The sequence below is a fragment of the Melozone crissalis genome, unplaced genomic scaffold (assembly GCF_028551555.1).
Source record: "Melozone crissalis strain CALT ecotype California unplaced genomic scaffold, PUWL_Pcris_2 ptg000004l_1, whole genome shotgun sequence".
Classification (NCBI taxonomy): domain Eukaryota; kingdom Metazoa; phylum Chordata; class Aves; order Passeriformes; family Passerellidae; genus Melozone; species Melozone crissalis.
Genome location: NW_026535782.1, coordinates 5261413 through 5287777, shown reverse-complemented (window position 1 = coordinate 5287777; position 26365 = coordinate 5261413). Strand labels below are relative to the sequence as shown.

The 26365-nt window shown below is 38.0% G+C and overlaps 1 protein-coding gene across 1 annotated transcript in view; it reads left to right on the top strand.

The window, feature by feature from the left end:
* Nucleotides 1–22153, top strand: part of ORC5 (origin recognition complex subunit 5) — a 59655-nt gene extending 37502 nt beyond the window's left edge. The window contains exons 13-14 of the mRNA XM_054274948.1: nt 17518–17630; nt 21244–22153. Of these exons, the coding sequence (XP_054130923.1) occupies nt 17518–17630; nt 21244–21289 (159 nt within the window). The 3' untranslated portion in view covers nt 21290–22153. The remainder of the gene's footprint in view (nt 1–17517; nt 17631–21243) is intronic.
* The last annotated feature ends 4212 nt before the right edge of the window (nt 22154–26365 follow it).

Sequence of the window (26365 nt, the reverse complement as noted above, 5' to 3'; positions counted from 1 at the left end):
ACATTCGTAAAATGACTTTTTCTAACTTAAAAAGATGTGCAGGTGTTGTTTTAATTATTTTGTAATAATCTGCTGTAGAAGTTCAAGGAGAGAGGATGTAATATCAAGTGACAACACTTAATAAATTATATATGTATGTGTGTGTATATATATATATATAAAACTGAGCCCTAAAATGTAGAAGGCAGGCAAACCTTTGAGAATCCATCTGTACTGAAAAAGGCCATCTTTTTCTGAAATTCTTTAATTCTTTGTTGAATTTAAGGTGTCAGACTAAATACTTTGGATAAAAAAGCAGCTGTGATAAATCTTGGTATCTGGACTACTTCTTTACTGAGTAGCTGATTTTAGTAATAATTTCATATGTGTCACTGGAATCTTTGATTATGTCAGATATTTAGTGGACCCAGTGTAAGTCATCAGTCTTTTTCTTCCTTGGTTAAATAATATTTGCCAGTCACTTTCATCAGCATTTGAGATATTTTTCTCTCATTGTTCTAGTTTTTTCTTGCCTCTAAGTATCAAGTTGCAGCTGTGGTACATTGGACATCCACAAACTTTACGTAAATACGGATACCTTTACTTCCCATTCAGAGCAAAAGAAACATAGCAGTGTGCATTTATTGTGAGCAATTGTCATATAAATGAATTGACAGTGTATTTTTGGGCACAGCAGCCTTCTCATCAGTTCATTAGCTTATTGGATTCAACACTTACAGAGAACCCACAGAACAAATTTGTGAAGTTGAATACATTTATTTGCTGAAGGATAAAAATAGAAAGTGAATAGTTGTTAATATAATTTTTACATTTCTAGTCATCCATTAGATCTTTACAGGAGAATGTAACACCTGATCACACTGAAAAAAATGAAACTCTTTGCTTTAGTAGCACCATTTCCCTGCTTTTTAGCCTATGGCATTCTCAAGTGCAGCTTTTAATGGCCACAAAGAACACAGGAGCTGTGGGTTCTGTGTGGGTCCCTGGCACCAAAGGATGTTGTGTGGCTGGTTCCAGGGAGCCCAAAGGGTTAAATGCAGTTAAGCTTTTCCTCAGCTTTCTGGGAACCTGGCAGTGGCTTTCTTTCAGTTGCTTTGTAACAGGAGGAACAATACCTGAATTCAGCCTTGGGTTGTGTTGGAGAGGGGGAAGGATTCAGGTTATAGTGTCAGAGGCAGCAGTTGCACTCGGGCAGCACCAGCAAGTGCTTCACCCTCTGGCTGAAAAAAGGGGAATGTTAACAAGGCAAGTCTCAGATAAGACCATATGTATGTAGGGTTTTGTTGTTATTTAATCCATTTCTCTCTGCTTGTGGTTTTCTTTTTAGCTAAATTAATCATGCTGTTTTGAATAGGCTGCATTCTGCCACTGGGAACTGTAACTCAGGCTCTGGCTGGTGATGAGCCAGCCTAAAAACAGGGGGACACAGTCTTTTTGTGGCTTGCACTCAGGCAGGAGTTCAAGAGTCTTGTCACTTGGAAGAAAATAAGCATTTAGAAACTGAAAGTTGAGCCTCAAGCCTAGATAATGATGATGAAAAATAACCTCTGCAAATTCTTATAGTAAGATATCATTCTGTTAGTAAACTGAATGGAAATTGTGTTTCTGAATTAATGTTTAACAGTTTATTTGTGAAGGAGGTGAACACATTTATGGCTGCTGACTGTATTTCAACCATGATTTCTTCAATGAGCTACTGTTATTAAAGAGCACCAAGATGGTTTGGTCAGAGGAGGCTGCATGGGGATTTCATGATTGTTTCGATTTTCTAATTTCTTTTGGAGAGGGATTTGGGTTACATTCCAAGAAACAAACAAACAAAAAATATCCTACCAAGAAACCAACCTGCCATAAGGATAAACATGTCAGTGTTTGGTTTCTGAGTTACACATTTCTCCACATCCAAACATTGTTTTTTCTGGAGCAGGAAGATGCAACAGTAGTAATTGAGGAGAGAGAGCCCTGTTAAAGCTGCCCCACCCGAGTGCTAATACGTTTGAAAGTGATGGTCCAGGCACAGGGTGTGGAGCATCTTAGGCTGAGAAGGGGGGAAGCAGGGGGAGCAGGAGGCTTGTAGAGGATAAGGGGATATAATGAGCCACAGCCAGGAGCTGCAGCTCTACTCCAAGGCAATGGGCACAAACTGAAACACAGCCGGAGCATCAGGAAGTGCTTCTTACTGTGAGGGTGACCTGAGTGCTGCCACAGGTTGCCCAGAATGGTGGTGAAATCTCCATCCTCAGAGATGCTCAAAAGCTGTCTGGGCATGGTTCTGGGCAGCCTGGTTGAGATGGCCCTGCTTGAGCAGGAGGTTGGACCAGATGGCCTCCAGAGATCCCTGCCACCTCAGCCATGCTGTGATTCTGGGTTGTGAGGGACATGGAAAAGCTGAGGTTGTAAGGGACATGAACAGAGGATGTTTGAGATTTTTGCACGGGGAAAGGCTTATGAAAGAAGTCTTTATCACAAACAAATTTCATATTTTAGTATATTAAAGATTAAAGATTTTATCACATATGTTTAATTAAGCTAAACAGTTTTACAATACTGAACTTTTGTACACTGAAATACACAGTTTTTTAATAAAACAAGATTCATGGAAGGCTCTGAGGAGGGCTTCTGGCCAGAGAGGGTCTTATGTCAGGTACTGTCTCAATTGATAATGTATATTTCTTTGTAACTTGCTATTGCTTTTGAGAACTTGAAACAAGTCCAGTCATAAGGCTTTCAGAACACACCATTACAGAAAAATGTTGCTTTAGCAAAGTTTAGCAGAAGCATTTAGCAATGTTTCTGTTTTTAAAAGCTTTAGTTTTTCATTAAGTAGTAACTTTTATCATGCATTTTAGGCAAAAATTGTGATTTCAGGATACAGTACTGCAATTATCATTATTCATTTGAAATACAACAAGCTTTAAATAAAACATTTCAACTAACATGTGTGAACTGACACTTCATGTACAGGAAGAATAATCAGCAGCATGATGGCTTATATTGGCAGAATTTGTCCTAATCATTAAGTGGCTTGTTTAATACTTTATATGTCCAGCTAATTCCAAAATTTGGTCACTTTTTCTTCTTTAACAAAAAACAAACAAAAAATTTCTCCACTGCATCTGTATGATTTGTACTCGAACTGGAAAAAGAAAGGTTTTCCATACAAAAACTACTGGCAAGTGCAAAATCTAAATTATTGTAAAAGGAGACATTATTTATATCACTTCTGCTGTTGTAAGACTCTTGGGATTTAACTGTTCAACTGCTGTATGGGAAACATACATCTCCAGTAGTATTTGGTTTAGGAACTGAAATCTTGGTATGATTGTTAAGGGCTTTAGGGGAAGGGAGAAGGCACCTAAGAGCAGCCTTCTTTATATGAAATTCTAGGTTTTACCAGTTCAATTACTGGAATTATATTTATATATTTTTATATATTAGGGTTTTTATGTTTGAGCTTCATAGGGAGGTATTAAATAGTAGAATAGGGGGGTGTGTGTGTGTGTGTTTATGAAGGACATGGCATTGAAGCCTATGTTTCAGAAAGAATTCTCTGCCAAGATAAGCTATTTTTGGATGATTTGGAGAGTTCCAGTTCCATGAAGAAGACAGCTTAGTGACTTAAGATTTTGCACAGCATGTATTGTGTGTGTGCATTAATGTGTATACACATAAATTGCTTCTAGTACCTGAAAATATCTTCTAAGAGATAGCCAAAATTAGCTGCACTCTTCATTGCTGAAATTGGTTGAGTGTAGTTTTGTTTCTACACTTAAACTCTCTAAGTTGTTTAGGATTGTAAATAAACAAAAAAAAAAAAAGTGAGGAAGGTGGTGACAACATCGTCTTTCTAAACAGCACTTCTAAGTCACTTCTTTAAAGTGATCTTTTAAAAATGTGAATTTTATGCATCCCAAACGCATCCTCCAACTGTGAACACTAGATTAAATTCATTCTTTAACATTTCATATGAGACAGGCAGATGCACTGCAAATGAAATAAAAAGATCAAAACTGGAGGTAAAATAAGAATAATTTATCCAACTAATATGTACATGTGATTAGTTTTATCTCATAGGCTGCAGGATAATACTGTTATTTTTGTAAAATAAGAGTTTTGTGGAAATCCTTGCCTGCTTTCCTAAGAATGTGATTTTCTTAACAGAATCCCATAAATGTTTGTTGATATTTTTAAGTATCTACATGGTATTTTATTTCTGAGAAAACTAAGTTTTGTATAATACATATTCACTCCTTGAAAAACCTCCCCCACTCCTTCTAAAATGTCAAAGCTGAGAACAGGGATTTAGCCATACAAGTTCTATTGAGATTAATTGGATTTGTATGGCTAAATCCATGCAGGTCTTAAGAAAATATTGCTGTCCCTTGTATATAAAATATAAATATATGTTTACAAATACAATATCACAAGAAATATTTAGACAGAGCAGTAAAATCAGGTTTAATTTATGTTTGGAGATGAATAAGGTTTGGTTTTCTATAAACTAAGGGTTCCTGTTTAAGTATACTGAGTGAATACTAAGCATGTGCTGTGCTTGCCTTAGGGCTTCATTTTTTTTAAATGCATGAAGCATTTACATAGGAGTCTTCTGTACTTCACTCAGGAGGGGGAAGAGCATTTCTGATTCATTAATCCCTTTTTCTTTTTCTAAGTAAGTGGGTCCTTCACATCATGCACTCAAGAGGTGTAAAATATACAAAGAAGTGGGAGGGACAGGCAAAATGATGCCTGGCTTGCTATAAGGTATAAATTTAAAATCTGTTTCTCTTTGCCAGAAGAAAAATAGCGAGGGGAAAAAAGGGCAGCACTAAATCTACTGCATGTGCTTGCATGATATGCAGGTTTGGGATAATTATTTTCTCTCTTGTTCAATAAAGTGAGTTGTTACCATGGTAACATTTATATTGCACAATTTCTCTGTTATAAAATAAATGAGAACAGTTTTAGAGTCAGAAAAGTCTTTGTATGGAACCTTTTTCTTTTCTGTATTTTTAAGTGCAGAATTGTGTCTTAAAATTTTCTTGAGATGACCAAGTTTTGGTGCACTTTCCAGATAAAATTAGTCAGCTTTTAACAGTATGTAGTGCTTCTGCAGGACAAGATGTGCAAGATCTGACAGTAAAATTGAACTCAGCCATCAGGCAGATGCAGACTGCCCAGCAGCTCAGAGGAATGGTCTGTGTGTCCTAATGCACTAACCAGCTCCTGGCAGTGACACCTTGCCTGTGCTGCTGTGTCACCTTGGACAAGATGTGCTGAGAACTTCATAAAAAGTGGGTTTGGGCCTTCAGTGGCAGAGGGGCAGGTGCCCAGAGTGAGTGTTTAGAACCAGAGCATACCGTGGATAATATTTTGGTCTCTGCTGCTTGTGCTTCTCTTACTGAGGAGTAGCAGACTGATAGCACCCCTTCCTGACCAGCTGCTTCTTTGATGGGGTGGGTTTTTAATGTTTACTGATTGCAACACAGATTCTGCAATGGACATTTTAAAATATCCTTGAGCACTACTCTGTCTCTGCTTTCTGAAGAGACTCCAGAGGATAACCATGGGAGCTACTTGCCCATTATGTAAAGCTTATGTGCAAGGCTTCCAAGAGGTGGGAAAATGTTTGGATAGAACAGTTGATTGGAATGACAGGTTGCTTTTCATCAGACCCTAATAGTGTCTTTGGCAATCATAACTGCTTCTCTTTGTTCAGTTTTGTTTTTCTCCCATATTTTCTCACTACAGCATTTTAGTATGAGGTGACTTTTTAATCTGTTGAGATCAAAAGACTTCATTGCTTGCTTGATTCTGTCCTGTTTTTTCACACCTTTCTGTTGATCTCTTGTATGGATTTTTCAGTTTGGTGATCAGTATACTATTTTTGAGGGATTAAGCCATTTTAAACTGATTTAATATTCAAAAAGTCAGATTTATAATTACTGAGTATTGTTGAAAAGTCTTGACACAATGATTATTCACAAAATAGAGTGGCTATCACAACTGTCAGCTCCAGAAAGAAATAATTTCGTTAGTCATGGGAACAACTGTTTCTTGACTACACTGTATTCCACTGAGACTTACATAGGATATCTTGTGGAGGTTCTTTTATGCTTTTCAAATCACAGATTCTTTAAACTTGGAAAAGACCTCCAAGCTCGTGAAGCCCAAGCTTTGACTGAACACACACTAAGTGCCATGTCCAGTCATTTCTTGAACACTTCCAGGGCTGGTGACTCAAACACCTCCCTGGCCAGCCTGTGCCAATGGCTGACCACCTTTTCAGTGAAGAAATTATTCTTGATGTCCAGCCTGAACCGCCCCCCTGGTGCAATGTGAGACCATTTGCTCTTGTCCTCTCCCTGGCTGCCTGGGAGAAGAAGTCAATCCCCACATGGCTTCACACTCCTTTCTGGCAGTTGTAGGGAGTGAAAATGTCCCCACTGAGACTGAGCAGCCAGGAAGGTGGCTGCACTCTCCTACACATCTGCCTACAGGGAATGCTGTACAAACTGCCCTGCCACATCCTGTCTGCCCTGTTTGCCCACACTTCTCACTGTGCTCCTGGTCACTTGTGCTCCCTAGAGCTCTTCAAATCTCCCTGAGGTGCTCTGGCATCACCCTTCCCATGCTAGCCTCCCTCACAAAAGCTGCCAGCTCCTGCTGGATCTCTCTGGTCTCTCTTGGGTTTCCCTGACTCTGGGAAGTCCCTGCTGAACTCCTTGTAGTGTTTTCTGCCCCAGAAATTGCTGTAGCCGCCAACCATGTAGGTGCTGTCACCACATACCTTCCCCACTCCACTCCTGAGTGATGTGGAAATTGCTTTGTGCAGCATGTCACTATTTTACACTCCACCCCATAAATGATTTGCAGTTATGTAGGAGCAGTATAGTCAATGTTTGCTAACTACACAAATTTTAACACATTGTGTATATAGCAAGATGTTTTCAGGACTCTTAGGAGTGGTTGTGTCTTTGAATGTTTCTGTCTATCTAAATAGACAGAATTATCCTTGATTGCTATAAAGGTAGAAGAAATATTAAGTGACTTCATACTGTTACTAAGAAATGTTTTCCTTTAGCAGTTATTCCCTTCCCACATATCCTTTGTCTAATCCATTGGCCAGCCTTGTTGATGGCTGTGGCAGCACACTGGTTCACTAGTTCATTGGTTGCCTTGGTTGGCTTTTTACCCAGCACATGTGCTTGCCAGACAGGAGTGTCAGAAACTGGGTTTTTTCCAGGTTAAAAAAGCTAAGTGCTACATGGCATAACTAGCAGAATTTCACAGTTGCATTAAAGGGTGACAGAAACTGCATAAAAAACTAGTGTTGTGTTGGAAGAACATGGTTTTTTGATTTACAGTTAATTGCTGACAGATGATGTTTCATGCTGACAGTTGATATTTCATGCTCTTCATCTGATAAAACCAAGTATAACTGAATAAGAGCTGGAAAACTGGTAGTTTTGACCACTTTGTATGTTATCTGTGCAAGGAATAAAAGGATATTTATATCTTTTGAAGTTGCATCCAACCTTTTTAATGGGTCATTGAACCTAGATTTTAAATATTTTATGACTTTTCAATTCATGGTTGGCTGAAAGCTTTGCTTTCTCTAGAAATGGATGTTATGAATTTATAGCCTCTATTGTAGCACATCTAAACTTACACATTTCTTTAATGAAAACAACACTTCTCACTGTAGATTACAACCATCACTATCTGCTGTTACAATAGGCCTTGTTTTATTTGTTTTCAAGCATCTGGAGGGCTTCTTGAGTGACAGTCTTCATCCTGGCCTTTCTCTTCCTTCTGGTGGGAACCAAATGCTTTAGATATACTGATTAAGAGTAGAAGATTCTCCATGAGGCCATTTCGTTTCCTGGCAAGCTCAGAGAGGGAGATCCATTTCCTACCAGCACAGAGTGACTTTCAGGAGTCCTCTCTTCCCTTGTGCTGCATGGTGACACTTGGCCAGCCTGGAACTGAAACTTCCATTCATCCTTGGTGCTTAGTCTGTTCTCCTTAAGGGTAACCAAAGGTACAGGAATATGTTAGGCTTAAATGTCCTGGTTTTGTTAGGGAGGTGTTACAAACAGAAGTGTTCCTCTCAGTTGCTGTTGTACAAGAACTTTGTAACTCTTGGTTCACTAGGCTCTGACATCCCTTACCAAATAAAATTCTAATTACTGGTTTTTATAAAAGTAAATCAGGTGTTTGGAGTTTTTTCTTTTCCTCTGTTGGATGGCATAAAACCTAATATGACTCACTGCCATATATTGCTGAGAGCTAGGCAGTTTTGTTATTTCTAATCTCTTGACATGCAGCCTTATAATAAATTTCTCCTCAATGTGTTGATGAGTGCATTAATGTTTCAAGTCAGCAATCTTCTTAGCTCCAGTTTGACAATACAAGAGTAGCATAAAATTGCATGTTTCAACAGGTCAGATCCCTAAGTGTGAACAATTTTATACCTAATTACTGAAGTCTCTGAAGTTAAGAACACTAGGACTCAGTATATCAGGAAATTTTTCTTCCTTACAATTTTATTACACATTTCCCTGAGCATCCTTTGCTGGTACTTTCAAGAGGCAGCAGATTGGGCCAGGGAGAATCTTTGTTTTGTACCAATATGCTGTACTTACACTCTTAAGCAATTGATACAAGTTGTTTCTATTTTTTTGTTTTTGTTACTATTTTTTCCTGTTACAGAACCACTAAAATTTGCAGTTAATCTAGTCACAGTGAATATAAATGTGAAGTTGATGGCAGTCTTCTGCAATGCATCTTGTGAGTAGTTGAGAAGCAGAGTGCTGCTGTGCAGTGTCTCTAAAGATCTGTTTTCACAATCTCAAGATTTAAAATCAGTGTATTTTTAAATTGTTATTTTTCAGAGCAAACTCCCATTTGGGACTACAATGTATTTTACCATTTTTCTGTTCTTGTGATTAAAATGCCTGAGATCTGTATTTCAGAAGTATTTGGGTCAAATATTCCTGGAGTGGTTATTTTAAATAAAGAATTCTTAATATCCTGTTTCTTTATATAATATTTGGATCAATACTCTTTAAACACTTAATTATCATAATAATCCAAAAATATACTGTAGTTAAGACACACTGAATATCTTTTTTTTCTTGCAGAAAGCAAGGTAATTTACTCAAGAGATACTCCCAAATGTCTGATTCTGAGCAATCTCTTTTAATTTCATTATTTCTGCTCTTGCCAAATACAAAAGACTGATTTCTATCCTCAGGACAGGTTTGAAATTCTAATTGCTTGAATCATTTTTTAATACAAAATTGTATTTACAAACACAACTTCTTCATATAGCAGTAAAAGGGTGGTAACTGTGTGCACAGTTCTATAATTTACTGAAGTAGCATTAAAAATTTAGACGCCTTCTGTAAATATATCAAGTCCTATCAGTATCACAGGGACTGGGTAGTATTTCTAACATTACTGCTTTCCTGGTCTTAATAGAATTTGACTGGCAATATCTAGAAATGTGGCCATTGTGGGGCAGATGCAATAAATGAAGGAGGAGGGCAGGCAAAATTTTCTACATTTGGGGAATTAAAATTGGATGGTCAGCGGCACCAAGATTTGCTTCTGGAAAACAGTCTTTATGTTGCTTTCCTTATCTTGTAAAAAAGCCTGCCTGGAACCTGAGACCTCTGATGCAAAAGTGAATGAAGGTATGGCAGAGGGATACTTCTGTTGGCTATTGCCTCTGCCTTGAAAAATAGCCAGCCTTGGTCTAATGTCCACTTTGTGAGGCTACCTGGCTTAAGTAATCAAATTAACTGTAAAAATCATTCCCCAAGTGCTCCTTTGACCATCTGTTACCATCTTTGGTTTCTTAGATTTTGGAAGTATGAACTAGAAAGGGGAGTGCTTTTGAATTAGCTGTCTCCAACTTTTGTCTGTAGTCCTTTTACTTAGCAGTTGTGTTTCCTGGTTGTTACGGAGTAAATTAGATGTACACATCTTCAACAGATTGCAGATGCATTCAGATCTTGGGTTTGAGTATCAAAATTAACTCCTGTCATCACTTCCAAGGATCTTAACAAAATTCGGAAAATATTTCCAAATAATCCTCAGGTACAGAAAATAATTTGGTCCTTTCAGAAATTACCACATTAAGCAAATTTCTAGCATGCTTTTCATGCCTTTGTGAAGTACTTTAATTGATCCTCAAAGTGATGGAACTGACTCAGAAATACTGATTTATCCATGTATCTCTCTGTAGAGTTTTTATATTTCTTTTTAAAGTTGATGAGCAGAGCAAGGCAAAGAGTGTTGTGAACTGCCTTTTATTTTCCTTCTTATTAGGCAAATTGATTAATGCTAAAGTAAATGTGCTGAGAGAAAAAAAAAGGAGCTTTTTCTTAATTTCTATATTGAATAAAAATAATGAAGAGAAAGCAAATTCATTAACACGTTGATAGATTCCTCTAATATTCGGTCCCAAATGAATAAATTATTGAACTGCTTTTAAAAAGTGATGTTACTGTAACAATGAGTGGGCAAGGCTAATCTGTGCAAATGCTTTTGAGGTATTGGGAAGGTTTTCAGGAGATGGCGGGGGAAGCTGGATTTTCATCAAGTGGGGTTTTTTGTTTTCACAAAGACTGCAAGGTTTGGGGAGAATACAGTACCTCATAGTGAGAGAGCCCTTGCAGAGGCCCAAGAGAAGGTTAAAGAGTGGTAGGATATAGAAGATGCAGATGATGTCCTTTATCTTTGATGAATGCATCACAGCAGGCACATCAAGTCAGACCCAAAATGGGCTTACCCACTGTTTTACTTCTTATTCTGTAAAACTGCCTGACTACTTCTAAGTAATATCAAATGAGCAGGGAAAATTTAAGACTAGAAAGCAGAGGATGAGCATAGTCTGTGTGTGTTACAACTTCTTATTACCTGGGGCTTAAAGGCCTGCCACAGAGGTGATATTTACATTCAGCAGCCCATGGTTTAATTTGCTTCCATGATTGTGCTCAGTGGCTTTCTAAACTCCTCAAAACTCTCTACCACTGTACTGACTTTGCAGAGGCAAAGTGTGTTACAGATTAACTACAATTTTGGATGAAGAATACTTCCTTCTGGATTTCTTGTTTACTTTTTTAAATTGCCTTTTTGGTTTGCTGGAATAATTCCTGGATCTTGATTCAGTGTCCCCATTTTAGAAAATCGATGGTATTTTTAGAAAAAATATTGTATGTTTTGTTTCTGTTTCTTTAAATAGCAGTTTTGGGAAGATAATATGTGAGGTGTAGAAATAATGGGAAAGTACAGAGAAGAGTTGAAAGGAAGCTGTACTGATGAGTCAAGATTTGCAGCTAGTCAGAGTCACTAAACAAACCCTAGAAGACAGACTGCTAATTGAAGAGAAAGTATTCATATAAAATATGAATAGAGCCAAGGGTAGGAAGTGTCTTCTCAAAATAGAAAAATACATTTGCTTCTCTTGAGATTGAAGGGAAAGCCACAAGGGAGGCCAGTTACATGAGAATGGTCTAGAGAGAAGGCAGCTTCTAGTGTGCAGAAAGGTGCTCTGTGGTCTGAAAGAAGAGAGTGGAGTGGTACAGAAAGAGGAGGAGGAAAGGAAAAAGGCAAAATATGTGTTTATCCCTTGATTAAGTGTATGAAATTGGCACTGTTTCTTGTCAAGCATCATTTTGTGTAAATGGGATACAAAAGGTAAGGCCAAGTAGAAATAAGGAGGAGGTGGTAAGCAGTGATTATACAGTGGAGAAAATATCATAAGAAAATGGTTCTAATGACCTATAGAATAAAAACCAGAAGAATTTTCTAGTAAAATTCAATGTTATATGCCTTGGGCTTAATAAACATTTCTGTTCTGAAGAGACACAAGAAAAGTTTTAGGTGGTGAGTATGATACAAACTGAGTTGGTTTAACAGCAAGAACTTCAAGGTCATGTACTTGAGGGTAAATAAACACTTCTTGTGGATTGTGTAAAGGAAGTTTTGGCTGTCTTAACAAATGACTGAATCGCTGATATGATGAAGCTTTGAAAAAGCAAATGGAGTCACTTGTTTAAATCTGTAAATCACCTAGATTTGCCTTGAGTGAAATGAAATCAAGGTCCTGGAGACTCAACACAAAATAATGAGGTAATACTTCTGTGACAGCAACATAAAGACCCAAATTAATCTGGGACAAAGAAAGACATCAAATGCAAACATTCATAAAAGAAACTGCAGAGCAGGCTGGGTCAGTGTGTTTGCCCCATCCCATCGTGCACAGCCACCTGTGTGTATCACCAAAGGGAGGGGCACAGGGCCCTGTCTGTGGAGCAGCACTTGGGCTGAGGCTGGGTCTGTTGTTGCCTCTGTTAATGTCAGAAACCTTTTGACTGTGTTCACAATGTAGTTTAAAAATAGCGTTGGATTGCTTTAAGCTGAGATAAAGGTAAAATACCTAGCTGAAGCATGTCATAATAAATTTTTAACTGCAAGCTTGAAGGCTCCAGGTAATCTTTAAGGGTGTCCCTCCTGTTGTATTTTTTTATGCATTAAAAGCCTCACACAAAATGTAATTCAGTATCAAAACTGATTGTTTTGTACAAGCATTCAGAAAAATGTTGATTTATTTTTAATAATAAAAATAATTTTTATCAAGTACTGTCTTAAATACATATAGTTGTAATGTTCTATGGTTATCTTTCTGTGCAAGTTTTTCAAACAATGCTGACATTTGAGCACACTCTGGCTATAATTTTCATTAAAATAATTTTGAGCAGGTTTTTTTATGCTCACATAATTTGTACTAGGGTCATTGAATTTAACTCCAGAAGAGTTTTGCACAGTCATTGTGACTGAAATGTGTTTTGTAAATGGTATTGGGTGTTCCAAGTGCCATGTGCCTAGCAGAGGGTTTTCCATGTGCCTGAATGTGACTGCTGGCAGGGGTAGGTTTTGATTAAGTGCACAGGCTTTGAGAGCTGTGGGATGATGGTGCTGCAAAGCATCATTCATGTGACTGTGAAAGAATGTAGTGCCTTTGTCTGACAGAGCTGAATACGGAAAGTTCTTCATTTCTTGACGTGTTTGACGTTCAGAATTTGTGTGTGACAGTAAGCCAGACTGAAGAGTTAGAATTAATTTTACATCTTGGGCAAGATAATTGAATATTATAAACTGTAGAGATGAAAAAAAACCACATAGATAATTTAGTATACTTCTGCCAGTATGAAATTGTTCCTCCTTTCGTTAATATTTTTCCAGTCCAGTTTAAAATGTGCACTTCATGAGATTTCAATCACATCTCTCAGGAAGCAGCTTCCCCTCCATCCAAACAGCATCATTTTCTTTTTAGTTTTATCCTATGGATTTGAGATATGTCCCACTGTTGGTCCAGACCCTTTCCTAGATAGTCTGTCATTGCTTACCCTAGCTAACCATGCGTTTCCCTGTGTCGTGGGTTCTAATTCTGCTCATGTTTTGCACCCCAGTGAATATTTTCTGGCTTCTTGTGGTGTCCTCGGAAGGAGCCCGGCCTTTCTCAGCAGACAGCCCTTCCTTCTGGAATCCTTCTCACTTCCACACAGGCATGTGCTCACAAAGCCAGTCTTTGTGTCTGCTTGGGGAATGATGCAAGGCCCATCTGTTAGTCCGGGCTGACAGGAAAAAAGCTGCCTTGAAGGATGACTTGTGGGTTGTTTGTTTTTTCCAGAGGTTTCAATGTCCATATTGGACCAGTGAATCTCCAGAAGCAATCTGAGTGGTCATTTCCTCCTGGGAACAATTATCTGCTGTGCTTTTATGATTATTCTCACCTTGGATCCAAGATTTCAGAAGCAGGTTTCTCACACAAATGCATTTCAAAGCAAGTTCCATCATCACTTATTTTAAACATACTGGTAAAACCCATTTCTCTACATCTTTCAGATCAGAAAGGGGTTTTTTTCAGATTCTCTTGTTATTCCTGTAGAAGATTTCATTTAATTGGTAATTTTTGCTAGTATTAAATCATCACCAATTTAAGTAATTTTACAAATAACTCTACAATTTTTCTTCCAACTATAATTTCTTTTGTTCTGAAGATTCTCAATAAATATTCTTTCTTATATCACCCACACAGTTTTTCTGGCTTGTTTCTGGTCTGTTCTTGCCAGATGTTTCTTCTCAAGCTTTTGTGATAATGAAATGGAGCCACTGTACCCACGATATTTAAAAAAAAAAACCTTAAAAAATATTTCAAAAGCAGTGGTGTATTTTTGGCTAAGTGCAATTAGTTTGGCACTGCATTCATATTTTTCCCATCTGTGTTTCAAACTTTTGATGTGTATTAATTTAAGAACATATTGCCTCCAAAGTTTTATAGTACCTGAACTTTTGAAGTAGTAATTGTTTTTCAGTGCTTAAGTTATAGGTGATACCTGGAACTGAAGTGCTGACAAGACATGAATATTGGTGAATTTTAAAATTATGCTACAAATACACTGTCTTAAACCCAGTTCATTCCACTGTATCCTGCTTTACCAGGTGCATGCCCTGGGTAGGCCCAGAGAGATTGCAATTTTATGCAAAATAGTTCAGCTTCAGAAGCAGACTGCAAGAGAGGTCTGGTGAAGGTTTAATACCATACATGGCTTTTTCTTTTTCTTCTTCCTTCCTTTGCTCCCACCCCAGTTATTTGTCAGACATTCAGCAGAGGTGCTCAAGTCTCTTGTGTCAGAAGGGATTTGGACCTTGTGTGTCCCGGAAGACTTCTGAACTATTTGGTGAGGACAGTCATCTTTTATTTATTTGGTCTAGATTCAGCACAGAATATTAGAGAAACTTAATAATTCCACTTCTACCACAATCCAGTCTTTTCTATCAATTTATTGCACAAAATAGGTGTCTTGTCCATTTCTGTGGCTGACAGCTACAGAACACTCCTGCTATATTGTATAAAGCAAGAAAAAATCAGAAGTCATTGCTTTTTGAGCTCCATTGCTGGTTTTGATTCTCCCTGAATCCCCTGAAAAAGCTGTGCAAGCAAAGCTCCAGGCTGCTGTCCCCTCAGCAGGCAGGCTTTTGTCCTTAGGAGATCTCTGCCTTTCTCCATGCACAGCCCAGGCGTCTGTAAATACTGCATGTTGAATTCTAATCTAAAGTCTAACAAGTTAGGCATTTTAGCTCCTAACATTTGGCTGTCTGTAGGATAGCTGGTCCCTACTCACCCTCCCTAGATATATGTTCTTTCCCTTTGCCTCTACTGAGCCTCTTTGGAGATAAAACTGTTTCTTGCCTGCATGAATTGAAAATGGCAGTTTTCTCTACAGCTGTCTTTTTTAAGTGGTCTCTGAGTCAGGACTTACTGTTTCTGCACTTGCTTCCCTGTGATGACATTTATTAAGTGTTGTGAAAGAAATAAGTAAAAGGTTGCAGTTTCCTAAGTAAGTTCTTTACTCTGATCATAAAGAGTAACACTACTCTTTATTTATCTTGTAATATTGTATATTAGCTTTATTTATCTTGTAATATTGTATATTGAGTCTTTGAGTTAATTTCTAAAGTCAAGAACATTAATGAAACTTAGTGTCCAGGTTGTTAGTTCAGATTTCTTGAGTCAGCCTTTAGTAAGGAGTTTTGCATTCCTGACCTCGTGTTACTCGCAGAGCATTTGGTGCTAGTTAGAAAAGAAAATATAGAATTTGTTGAAGTATTGCTGGAGCATTTGTAATACAGCAGCAAGGTCACTTTTACATCTCACATAAAACTGAGATGGATCTCCAGACTGTGCAGACTTTTTCTCTGGTCATAAGGACCTTCCAGGGACCCTCCTGCTGTTCCTTCGCTGGTGATTTCTGAATGTGAGACCAGCTGCAAGTGCCGTGCAGAAGTGATTTGCCAGTATTGATGCACGTGGGTGCAACTGTTACAGCAAATTCCTGCAAAATGAATATGGATTTTGTTGAATGGAGAATGGAGAAAAATGTACTCTCATGAGTATTTTAAGAGTATAAAACCTAACAAGTTTGAGGTTTATCCCAATCCAGTGATACATGCAAAGTAATTAATGCTCTAGAATCTGAGCCATTTGCCATATACTGAATTCAATTTTCTTTAATTTTGTCAATGCTGAAATTTGATAAACCATGTAATTCATGGATCTGAATTAAGTAAATGGAATTTGTCTTTGTGACTATGTTTAGACCAGCATTCCTTAAACAAACTCCAAAGACTTTTCAGAATTTTGGCATCCAAACTACTGTTGTCTCATGCCATATGAAAGAAAGTTAAGTGCAGGCTGTTAAAAAATTACTTCATTCTTGAGTACCATATTTTTTTCTATTCTCTATAGGTAGGTATCATTTTTTTCTATTATATTATTCCTGCCTCCTACAAGCACTGTCACAAATTTGAAAACCAAGTGTACTTCCAGCAAAAGAGCAGGGTTATTACTGAGTTAGGAGTATTTTTTTTATTGTTACAACTTGCTGAGGCTTTTTATAGCATTGTGCTTCCTTGAACATTTGAACTGACACTTTCTTTCCTGAAATACATTATTCTTGAGGAATTCCTTACTGTCCTATTATCATTACTCAGAAGTAGGTCATGGTTGGCTGGGTTTTTAAAAATGAAAACTGTAGCCAAGATAGCATTTTGTCACAGAATATAACCTCATTGCCCTGAATTGTCTGTGGTATCTATTGCAAAGGCCAAGGAAAAACCCAAACCTTCTTTTGGAAAAAGCTTCTTTTCTGCTTTTACTTCTTTCTTTCCATGGTATCTGGGAGGAGATGGGGAGACAATGGAATCACTACAGTGTCTCTTCCTAACTGAGTCAGAATGGGATGGCTGTTTCCAGTGGTGACACCCCATGACTTCACTTTAGTGGTGCCACAGCCATCACTGGAGGAACAAAGTGAAAAAGTATGCTGGTACATTGCTATTTTGGTAAAATAATCAGTGGCTCTGTCAAGACACTGTATGTGTGTTTGTAGGCAAATTTCTCTCAACTCAGGCCCTGCTCTTTTTAACATACAATCTTCCAGCCTTTTCTTTCCAACCTTCAAATTCCTTTTTATCTGGAGTAGAGTGAAACATCCATCTGTTCAAAATGTGATATGATCTGGCACAGGAATACCCAACATTGAGTGGAAAAGTTCAAAAGGAGGTCTTCAGGGATAAAGCAAAGAAAATCCTAGTCCTTCCTGATTGTCAGGCAGAGATTTGGAAAATGCTCAGCTCATGCCTATTATTCCTGTTCCTCTGTTCAAAACTCCAGGATAACTTTTGATATGAAGGATGGAGGGTTTAGTCTTTGTCTATCACTGCTGGTGCTGAAATGTAATGGCAAGATGTATGTAGATTCCTGGGTTTTCTAGCTGCAGAGCTATGTGGAAGTGAACAATGAGCAAGTGAAAGTGACTTTCCAGAGAAAAATGGAAATTATGCCAAATGGAAAAAAAACCAAAAACAAACACAACAATAAATTGGCCACTGCTATTCATGTTAACAGAAATGACTAACCTTACTTGTGTCTCTTGTCCATAGATCACCTCTCTTGTGACCCTGCAGCTGTTATCCATGGTTGGCCAGAATGACCAGCTCGATGGACCACGATACAAGTGCACTGTGTCTCTGGACTTCATCAGAGCTATTGCCCGGTGAGCCTGCTAAGAGTTCTTTTACTGTTGCATGTGCTGACTTGAAAGAGACTTCAAACCAGGTATTTGCTCAGTCTATAGCTCTTTGCAGAACAGAATAGAAAACCTCAGGATGTTTTCTAAGAATGACTGAATAAGTCATGTTATTTATGAGAAATGTTGTACCCAAGGTAAGTATAGTCCATTCCTGTTTTGAAAATGATTTATGTTACAGTGACACTATGTGTTACAGTAACATACTGTCTTTGTGCTTAGTAAAGGTCAGGGACTTCATGTGAAAATACTGCTCTGAAATGTCAGTCCATTTCATCACCAAAAAGCACATTATGGTATTTGAATCTGAAATTATATTTGGTTCTTAACAGTGTTGTGCATATGATATAAAAACTACATAGGTTATAGGAATTCTTGCACATAGACTCTCTTGTGTGATCTGTTATTGATACAAGCTAATTCAGTTAGTGGATGTAAGGACATCATCATCTTTGTTTATCCAGACCCTTCAGTTGTGAAGTCTGAGAAGAGTCTGATATCCATCAGGAGAGATGGCAATAATTTGCAGACAGAAATACATGCAATACAAAGGCAGCAATCAGGCCTATGTCTCCTATTTTATCTGTTGCTGCCACCTTATTAACAAGTCTTGGATAAACAGTCTATAATCAGAACAGAGCCCAGAAATGACATGTGTCAAAAGGGAGCAATGTTCTCACAGCCAGCTCTTCTCTCTAATGTGGAACTAAGGAGGAACCTGAGGTGTTGGGTGTATTCCATAACCTCAGTGCACATGTTACTCTCCTGAGCTATTAAATGCCCAGGTGCCTTGTCAGTAAATGCAACACATACACTTATTTCAGTTTTCAGTTGGACAGGCTGCAGAATGAAACTTTGTCTGGCTCAGGTCTGGCTGGACCACAGTGCCAGGACCTCCACAGCTTTGCAATGTCAGTTTGCTATTCCCAGCAGTAAAGCCACTTGGTGAGTGATGCCCTGAAAAAGCTCCCCCTGGAACCAAGCACAGCAGACCATCTGCTCAGCAGCATGGATCACTGTGTGTTCAGTTCTACATTGGGATTTATCCTTGAATTGGGATACTTTGACAGCCCTTTCCTTGCAACTTTGACATCCTCAGAAGTTTCAACGATTATGTTAAAGTTGCTGGAAGGTAGAGACAGCCAGAAAACCAAAACTTGTGCCATGCAGCTCATCCTTACTGGAGAAAGTGCTTGTCAGAGACACTCACTTCAAACCTCAGTGCATGGTAGTGTTTTAGCTTGCTTTCCTTTAGGTCTGATATATGTGTATGTGTTTATATGTATGTATATAAACTGACTTTTCCTACGTGTTATGAGAAAGAAAGCAGTTCTTTTTTTCTCCAAAAGTAGCTTGCAGGTCTTTATTTGCTGCCTAGATAGGGCTATTTAAATTAGATAGATAGATAGATAGATAGATAGATAGATAGATAGATAGATAGATTGATTTTAAAGTTGGCCTGTTCTGATTTTCTCCTGTTTCTCCCTTTTTTAAAATCTTGTTTTTTCCTTTGTTACAGTGTATTGTAATTTTCATTACGATAAACTTCTCAGACCACAGTATTTATTAAATCTTAGAGGATGATCTGTAAGAAGACAAGGTTTCATGAACTCATTAGAAATGAGCTTCTGTCCTCCCTGGGTGAGGCTACTAGCTATAGGATGAAGGCCTGATCTTCTGTGCTTTAAGAAATTTCATTTTCTATCTGTGCAATAGTTTTGATTGTATTTGTCACAGAGAAGGAACTACTTTGAAATCTCAGCCAAAATACATATCAAGTAAACAGCCCATACAGCCCATCTTCTGATTCTTCTTTCTCCGTTATTGCAATAGTACTAAAATAAATTTATTAGTCACTAAAATCTTCAGATTTTAGTTACCATCTCAGCCTTTTTACTTCAGCATATTTCCTAATGGATGGCTGAGGTGTGCCATCCATTGATGGAAAGAAAGGGACAGAAAGAAAGAATGGGACAGAAAAGGATGCTCCCTCCCCACCCCCATTCAAGCTGTTCCAATTGTCATTTCATTTTCTGTGTTTTTTAAGCAAAAGTGAAGTTTGCACTAAAAAAAAAAAACCAAACAGAAAACCAAAAAAATCCACCTGTTTTTGGAAAAGAGGAAAACACTTGTGTCTCTTCCTGGTGGCTTTGAACATGGTAACTGCTGAAGTGCACAATCTCTTATTTACCATGGAACCTCACATCTGGCTTATTCTGTGGCATATACTCAGTCTTTGTGGAAACATCTCTGTGCTTTACCACATAGTAGTTAAACATTTAGCTGAAGGCAGAGTTAGATGTTTCTTTGTTAGAAATAATTTCTCTTTTAAGAATTTCAAACCTAAGTTCATAAATTTTCTGTAGCTGAAGTAGGGCTCTCGTAGTGTTTATTGAAATAATGGATCTTTTCAGAGAGTCTGTAATAAACCCAGTTGTTATGACAGGACAATTCTGTTTAATTTAGTTGATAAGGTCAGCATTTGTTGGTGTGTATGATCTTGTTTCTGTGGAAAGCCTTATAATTAAAGCACTTGTTTTTGTGTGACACAATGTCGTGTAAGTCTAACAGTGGCAGTTAATGCCTTTAAATTTGTCACTTGCTCCAGTGACAATGTTGTGTAAGTCTAACAGTGGCAGTTAATGTCTTTAAATTTGTCACTGACTCCAACAGACTATTTCCTGTTACGTATCTTGGAGATTTCTAAACTTTTTCTCTGTCCAAAATGATGTCTTATAAAAACTTTTTGAAAAGTGGGTTACAGGCTGATGCATGAACAGAGACTGTTAAATGATTGTAATCCGACAAATAAGAATTCAGCTAGCTAATCTCACTGAGTATTGTTAGCAGCTATTTTTGCATCATTGAATACTTTTTTTAAAAAACCCTTTTAATTTTATACTTGTCATTTTATGCAGTAATTTGCATTATTTATTCAAACAGTAAACCCTAAAGTCTGAGTGTTAGATTGTATAGAATAATGAGTTTAGAGACAAAAAAAATAATTATATGTTTTATTCTACTGCTGTTTCATTTTGCCTACCATTAAAGTACAAAAGTGTACATTAAAATCTTCTATCCCATTGATTGGCATTCTTGGATTTTTCAAATTTAGCTATGAACATGGGTCAACTACTGTCAAGACTGAAAGAACACAGGCTCCAAATGAGTACAGATGAAGGAGTACATGCTAAAACAGGTGGTTTAGGAGATGAACAAAACATTCAATAGGATAAAAGGTTGTTGCTTTGCATCACCAACTGGAACATCAAGTTTGCCATACGAAAATATGATCTTATTAATATATTTTTTTGTTTCATTATTGAAATTAGAGTCTTCTTTTCTTTACTAGGAAGTTGCTAGATTTCTTTTCTAGAATTTTACAAAGTTGAAATAATCAGAAGAGGGGTATTGTAAATAATGAGAGAAATTAAGAAATCATTAATCTTCGCTTATATTTCTTTTGGGGAGTTGCTTGATTTTGATTGTGCAGAATGTCCTGCATGTGCTGTCTCCAAACAGGTTAAAGTCTTAGCACTGTTAAGATGATTGCTCTAATATACTGTGTTTTTGTTTATAGGACCGTGAACTTCGACATAATAAAGTACTTGTACGATTTCTTGTGAAAACAAGCTTCACAGCCATATGGACACTGTGACAATGACTAAGGCAAGCTGTGTTCATCTCTCTACTTAGCTGGCCAAAAAGAAGAGTATTTTGGCTCTTTTGGATTTGTCCAAACAGGTGCTGGCCCAGCATGGAACCTGATGAAAATACTCTGATTGGTCTGGGTGGATCTGAGCAGAGGACTGTTTACCAGGGACCCTGGAGTATTTGGAAGCAATGTGTTAATTATAAACAGCAGGGTTTGAGCACAATCTGTTCTAGTCTTAATGATGTTATCTTAACACTGAAATTGCCTGAAACCCATTTACTTAGGACTGCATTTTGCTCTATGAACTCTCCCCAGTGCTTTGAACATGGCAGCAGCCGTTGTTTGTATGCCCAGTCTTTTCACTTCCTCTCCACAGGAATCTTTGCAATTGCCTGCCAAAGCAGCTTTTCCTGAGGCCACCATTTTAGGAGAGTGGAGTAGCAAAGTATAATAAACATAAGAACATATTTAAAAATCAAGCTGGTACAAATTCTTCTTTCTCTTCAGCAGTATGTAGGCAGACTGTTACCCTGTCATATGGAGATCACGATGGTAGGAAACTCCCAGTTAGTCACCATATTGTCTTAATCAGACCATTCATAAATGTTGGCAATGAATGTATTTTTATGAAGCTCTGTTTTAAAAAAATAATTGATTTTTAAACTTCTATCCCTATGTCAAACTTGAAATGTTTTATTTTTGCTTCAAAATTCTGTAGTCCTTTCATGCTCATCCAGTTACAGGAAGTGTTAATTATAGTGCCATGTGGAATGAACCTACTTTTAACAGACACACCACATAATGGCTTTTGTAACAGCCTCTGTCCTGTAGAGGAGGATGGGTCAGCTGCCTTTTCATCAGGAAGGGAGGAATTCAACAGGTGACAGTCTTTCTGCAGCAATTCCCCAAAAGTGGTGGTAAATAGCTAAAGTTTTATATTACAATACATGATGGAATACACTACAATTGCAGCTTACTCGTAGAAGGTACACAATTTATGGAGTATGAAAATTCCCTAGTCCAGTTGGAGGTAATTGTCTTCATGAATCTGAAGATTTCAGTAGCCCTCTTGAAAATTCCAGATCCCACAGCCTGTTACTCTGATGTTTTACTTTGAGCGAGTAAAACTCACAGAGGTGAGTGCTCACCTTTGACAGTTTGACATGACCATGCCAGGTTCTAATTTGAACATTATGGGCTTTTTTCAGGGAAAAATCATCAGTTTTCCCCCCTTGCTTCTGTATTAGAAATGGTCAAATACTCTGAACATATATGTAGTCTTTATTGTTTCTTTTTTTGTTCTTTCTTTCTTAGTTTTTGTTTTCTTTTTTGTTGTTTTCTTTTTTTCCCCAATTGTGGATGCGTAGCCATGCTTCTGGATTGAGACCCAAGTGACAAAAGCATCCTTCTGGCCAAGCTCTGGCTTCCTCCCCCAGGGGAGTGTGAAAGGGCAGCAATGACTCATCTCCGTGATCTGTTTCCCTTCCTACCGCTGAGCTGGATCCAACCCTGCACCTGTCCATGAGGTGGCAACATTTGTCACACTTACTGAAGTGCTTGGATGGGAATACATAGCCTGTTTCAAAAATGTTTACTGCCTGCTTTTGTTTTTGTTTATAAAAATGTCCATAACGTGAACTTTGGGCTTTACAGTGCCTTTCTATCTTAGAGCTAGTGCTGGGCTGAGTTTGGCTTCTGTGGATCTCCTGTATGACTGCCTAGGGCTGCAGTTTGTAGTGGAAAGAAGTTTTGAGGTATTCATTTGTCAGCTAGTCCATATAAAACAGTAGCAATAGATCATAGGAATTTGTTTACGATCTGGATTAGAATTTGATATATGAAACATGATGGGACAGATACTGATTTGTTAAGTGCTACAAAACTTGAGTCACAAAATTTCATTTTCAGTAATCCCAGTCATTCCCACCAAATAGACCAGACCCTCAAAACTCTTCAGCTCCAAATTTGAAGCACAAATTAGAACTAAAATAAAGGTCTTAGAAATTAAGCAGTGAGAAAACTTGGTGCTGCTGATATTTTTTTCAGTCTAATTTCTGCTATATTAGTCTTATGGGTATTGGTGATTATTTCCAGTGTAAATCCAAAGGATAAGGATACTAATTTTTGTGGAATGTAGTTAATTTGACTGAAATGAGGTTAACTAGAGAAGGAGTAGTAACTGAGAATTCATTAGACAGAACAACTCTCCTTACATTGAAGGCACTTTTTTGACCTTTGTGAAAGACTCCTATCAGTGAAATAAAATTTAAAGCTGAATCAGCAGAGTATGAGAATGAACAAGGTGACTGAAGTGCAAATGATTGATGTAGGCTATAACTAGGCTGATGATGAATAGTAGGATTTATTCTGACAAACTAGAAATATTTCTATATAGCCATGTCAATGAGTTTATAAATTACTGCTGAGTTTCTTACTAGATACCTTAGCAATATTCTGTTCTGAGACCCCATTTTCATGCATGAGGCCTCTTTTTGCCTCCTCTGGGCCAGGATTCCACCTCTTCTACAGGTGGTTTTGATTGAGAACTGTGCAAACAATGTAGAGCAAGATAGGTTCTGAAGGTTTTCTGATTAGTTAGACTTAGTGCTGCAGTATGTATTTTAAAATAGCAAATTATTTTTGTAATTCCTGAGTCACAAAGCATTGGAATACTGAAAAAAATTACAGACTTACAGTGCTTTTCTCCAGTGGCTGATCCAGATATTAACAGGAGGTGGGACTTGTCCTTACAAGGATAAAGTAATGGAAAAAGAAATGCAGCTGTTATCAGTTGTGAAGAGATTAGCACCCTTGAATAGCTCTGGCTTCATCAACAGCTGCATTTTCATGCACATAACATGGAGATTTTATTTGTTAAGAAGGCTTGCAAGGCTGCATCAACATGTAATGAGTTGATTCATTTTCTTTGGACAGTGATTTGCCTTACTTGGGTTATTCCAGAACCTGCTGTTTCTACTGTAACGATTCCTGTAGCCATTGACTCTTTTGGGGTGAGATAAAGAAATACATTGTTTATTTCAGTACCTTCTGAGTTCTGATGCTTCTGTACACCATGTAAAACCATATTCATTCTTGCCATTGGTGAAATTTTTCCAGTATCCACTAAATACCATTTTGACAAGGCCCATCAGGCACTGTGTTTTCTTCTGATAACTGGAACATCCAGCAATGTCAGGAGAATGGTGTGAAGGACAGGATTTCCAGCAAGAAGACAGGAGATATTACATGTCTGTGACCTGTGGGAAAAATGTACCCAGTTAAGTATCTCAGGATTAGGGTGTTCCCTCTGCACTTGTACTGGCAGAGATAGCAGGGAACAGTGAGAAATGGCAGGAAAGAGTGAGAAATGGCAGGTTCTTGAGGACTGCCTGGAGGTTGGTGTACTGTGTGTTCTGCTCAGTCCAGAAAGTTGAGGAACAGAAGATGTACTCCATCCAGAAGTAAATCCTACCAGAGGTGAATAACTTCTCCAGTTTTCTCAATGACAGAATGGCATAACTTACAAAAGAGCTTCATCATTGCTGGTAAATATGCATTGGGATAAAGATACAGCTTGATTAGCAAGTCTAATCATAGACAATACAAAATTTTTATGTGTTTGTAGATATTGGAATAGCTCCACTAGAAAATTGAATGGGAGATTAATAGCAAAACCGTGTGCTTTTTATCTCAGCCTCATTGTGAGATCTTAAGCTGTGAACAGGCTGATTCAAATGAACTGTACAATACTCAGATAAGGGTAACTTTTTGATTTTTTATTTTTGTTCATGTTTATTAAAAACATTTAAAGAAAAAATCTGAAAACAATACAGGAACTGTTTGTGTATGCCAGCAGAGTTGAAACTGCAGAAGTATAATCCTTATAATGACCATATTCATGTTTTCATGAAAACTTATGTCTTTAAAAAGCCACAGCTCAATGGCAGATGCAAAACAAAAACCAGAAAAATACCATACTGCTTGTTATTGGACATGAGCAGTATATCAGCCATGTATTTGAATAACCAAGTATCCACTCAGGTGTCTGATATCAAGGAGCTCAGAAGGATGATATGAAAGTAGGACCAACACTGGGCAGTCAAGCAGCCCCTGGATGGAGGTGTTTCCATGCTGTTGAACAAGTGAATGTCTGACTGTAAGCAGGGAGTCTTGGAGTGGGAACATGATGTCCAAAGTACCACCAGTAGACTTAATATTTGAAATGTTGTAGTGTGTTGTACTTAGTTCTTAGAGCCCCTTCTCCTCTGCCAGTGACCAATACTCCATTTTTCCAAAGCAGGAGAAATATCCCTAACTCTTCTTTCATTTGCTAAGAAATCATTTCCACTGGTTTGTTGCAGTTGCCAAAAAGGATTTGCTGTACAGCTCTTCCAAGGGAGTTGCCACCAACAGGCCGCGAAGTACTAAAAGAAAATACCCTCCTGTTTGGGTAGGCAGCTGGGCTCTTTTTCCAGGAGGGAAACAGGCTGGGCTTTCCTCTGAGATGAACTTGCCTTTTTGACAGCTTTGATGTTCTGAAGTATCCAGAACTCTACCAGACTTTTGTATTCCTCTCTGTTTCTTCCTGTACCCTCCCGCTGCAATTCTGTGATTTTGCAATGGTTCTTACAGAGATCTGCACCAGAAGCACAGCGAGCTCCTGGGCTTGACATCCCACAGGGAATGCTGCTGTGGGCTGTCTCTCCCCCTGTGGTGCAAGTGTGCATTGTTCAACTAACCTGTTGTCACGTGCTGCCTTCTGTCCTGCCAACACCTGTCTGGGTATTTGGAGAGGATTTGGATTTGGCTTCAGCAAGGTCCTTTTCCAAAACCTAGTGCACTATGTTGAACCATTAATGCTGTACTGGTGCTCATGTTTCATATTTGTTCAATTTTGATTAAATACTGATGAAAAGCCCATGTCAGTCTCAGACTGATGGATTAAATGTGATTTTTCTTAAGCAGCACAGCAAAGGTGCAGCTTTGCCTAAATTCATTCAGCACATATGTTCCATTTTCCTGGCACATAGATTTTTCTACTGAACGG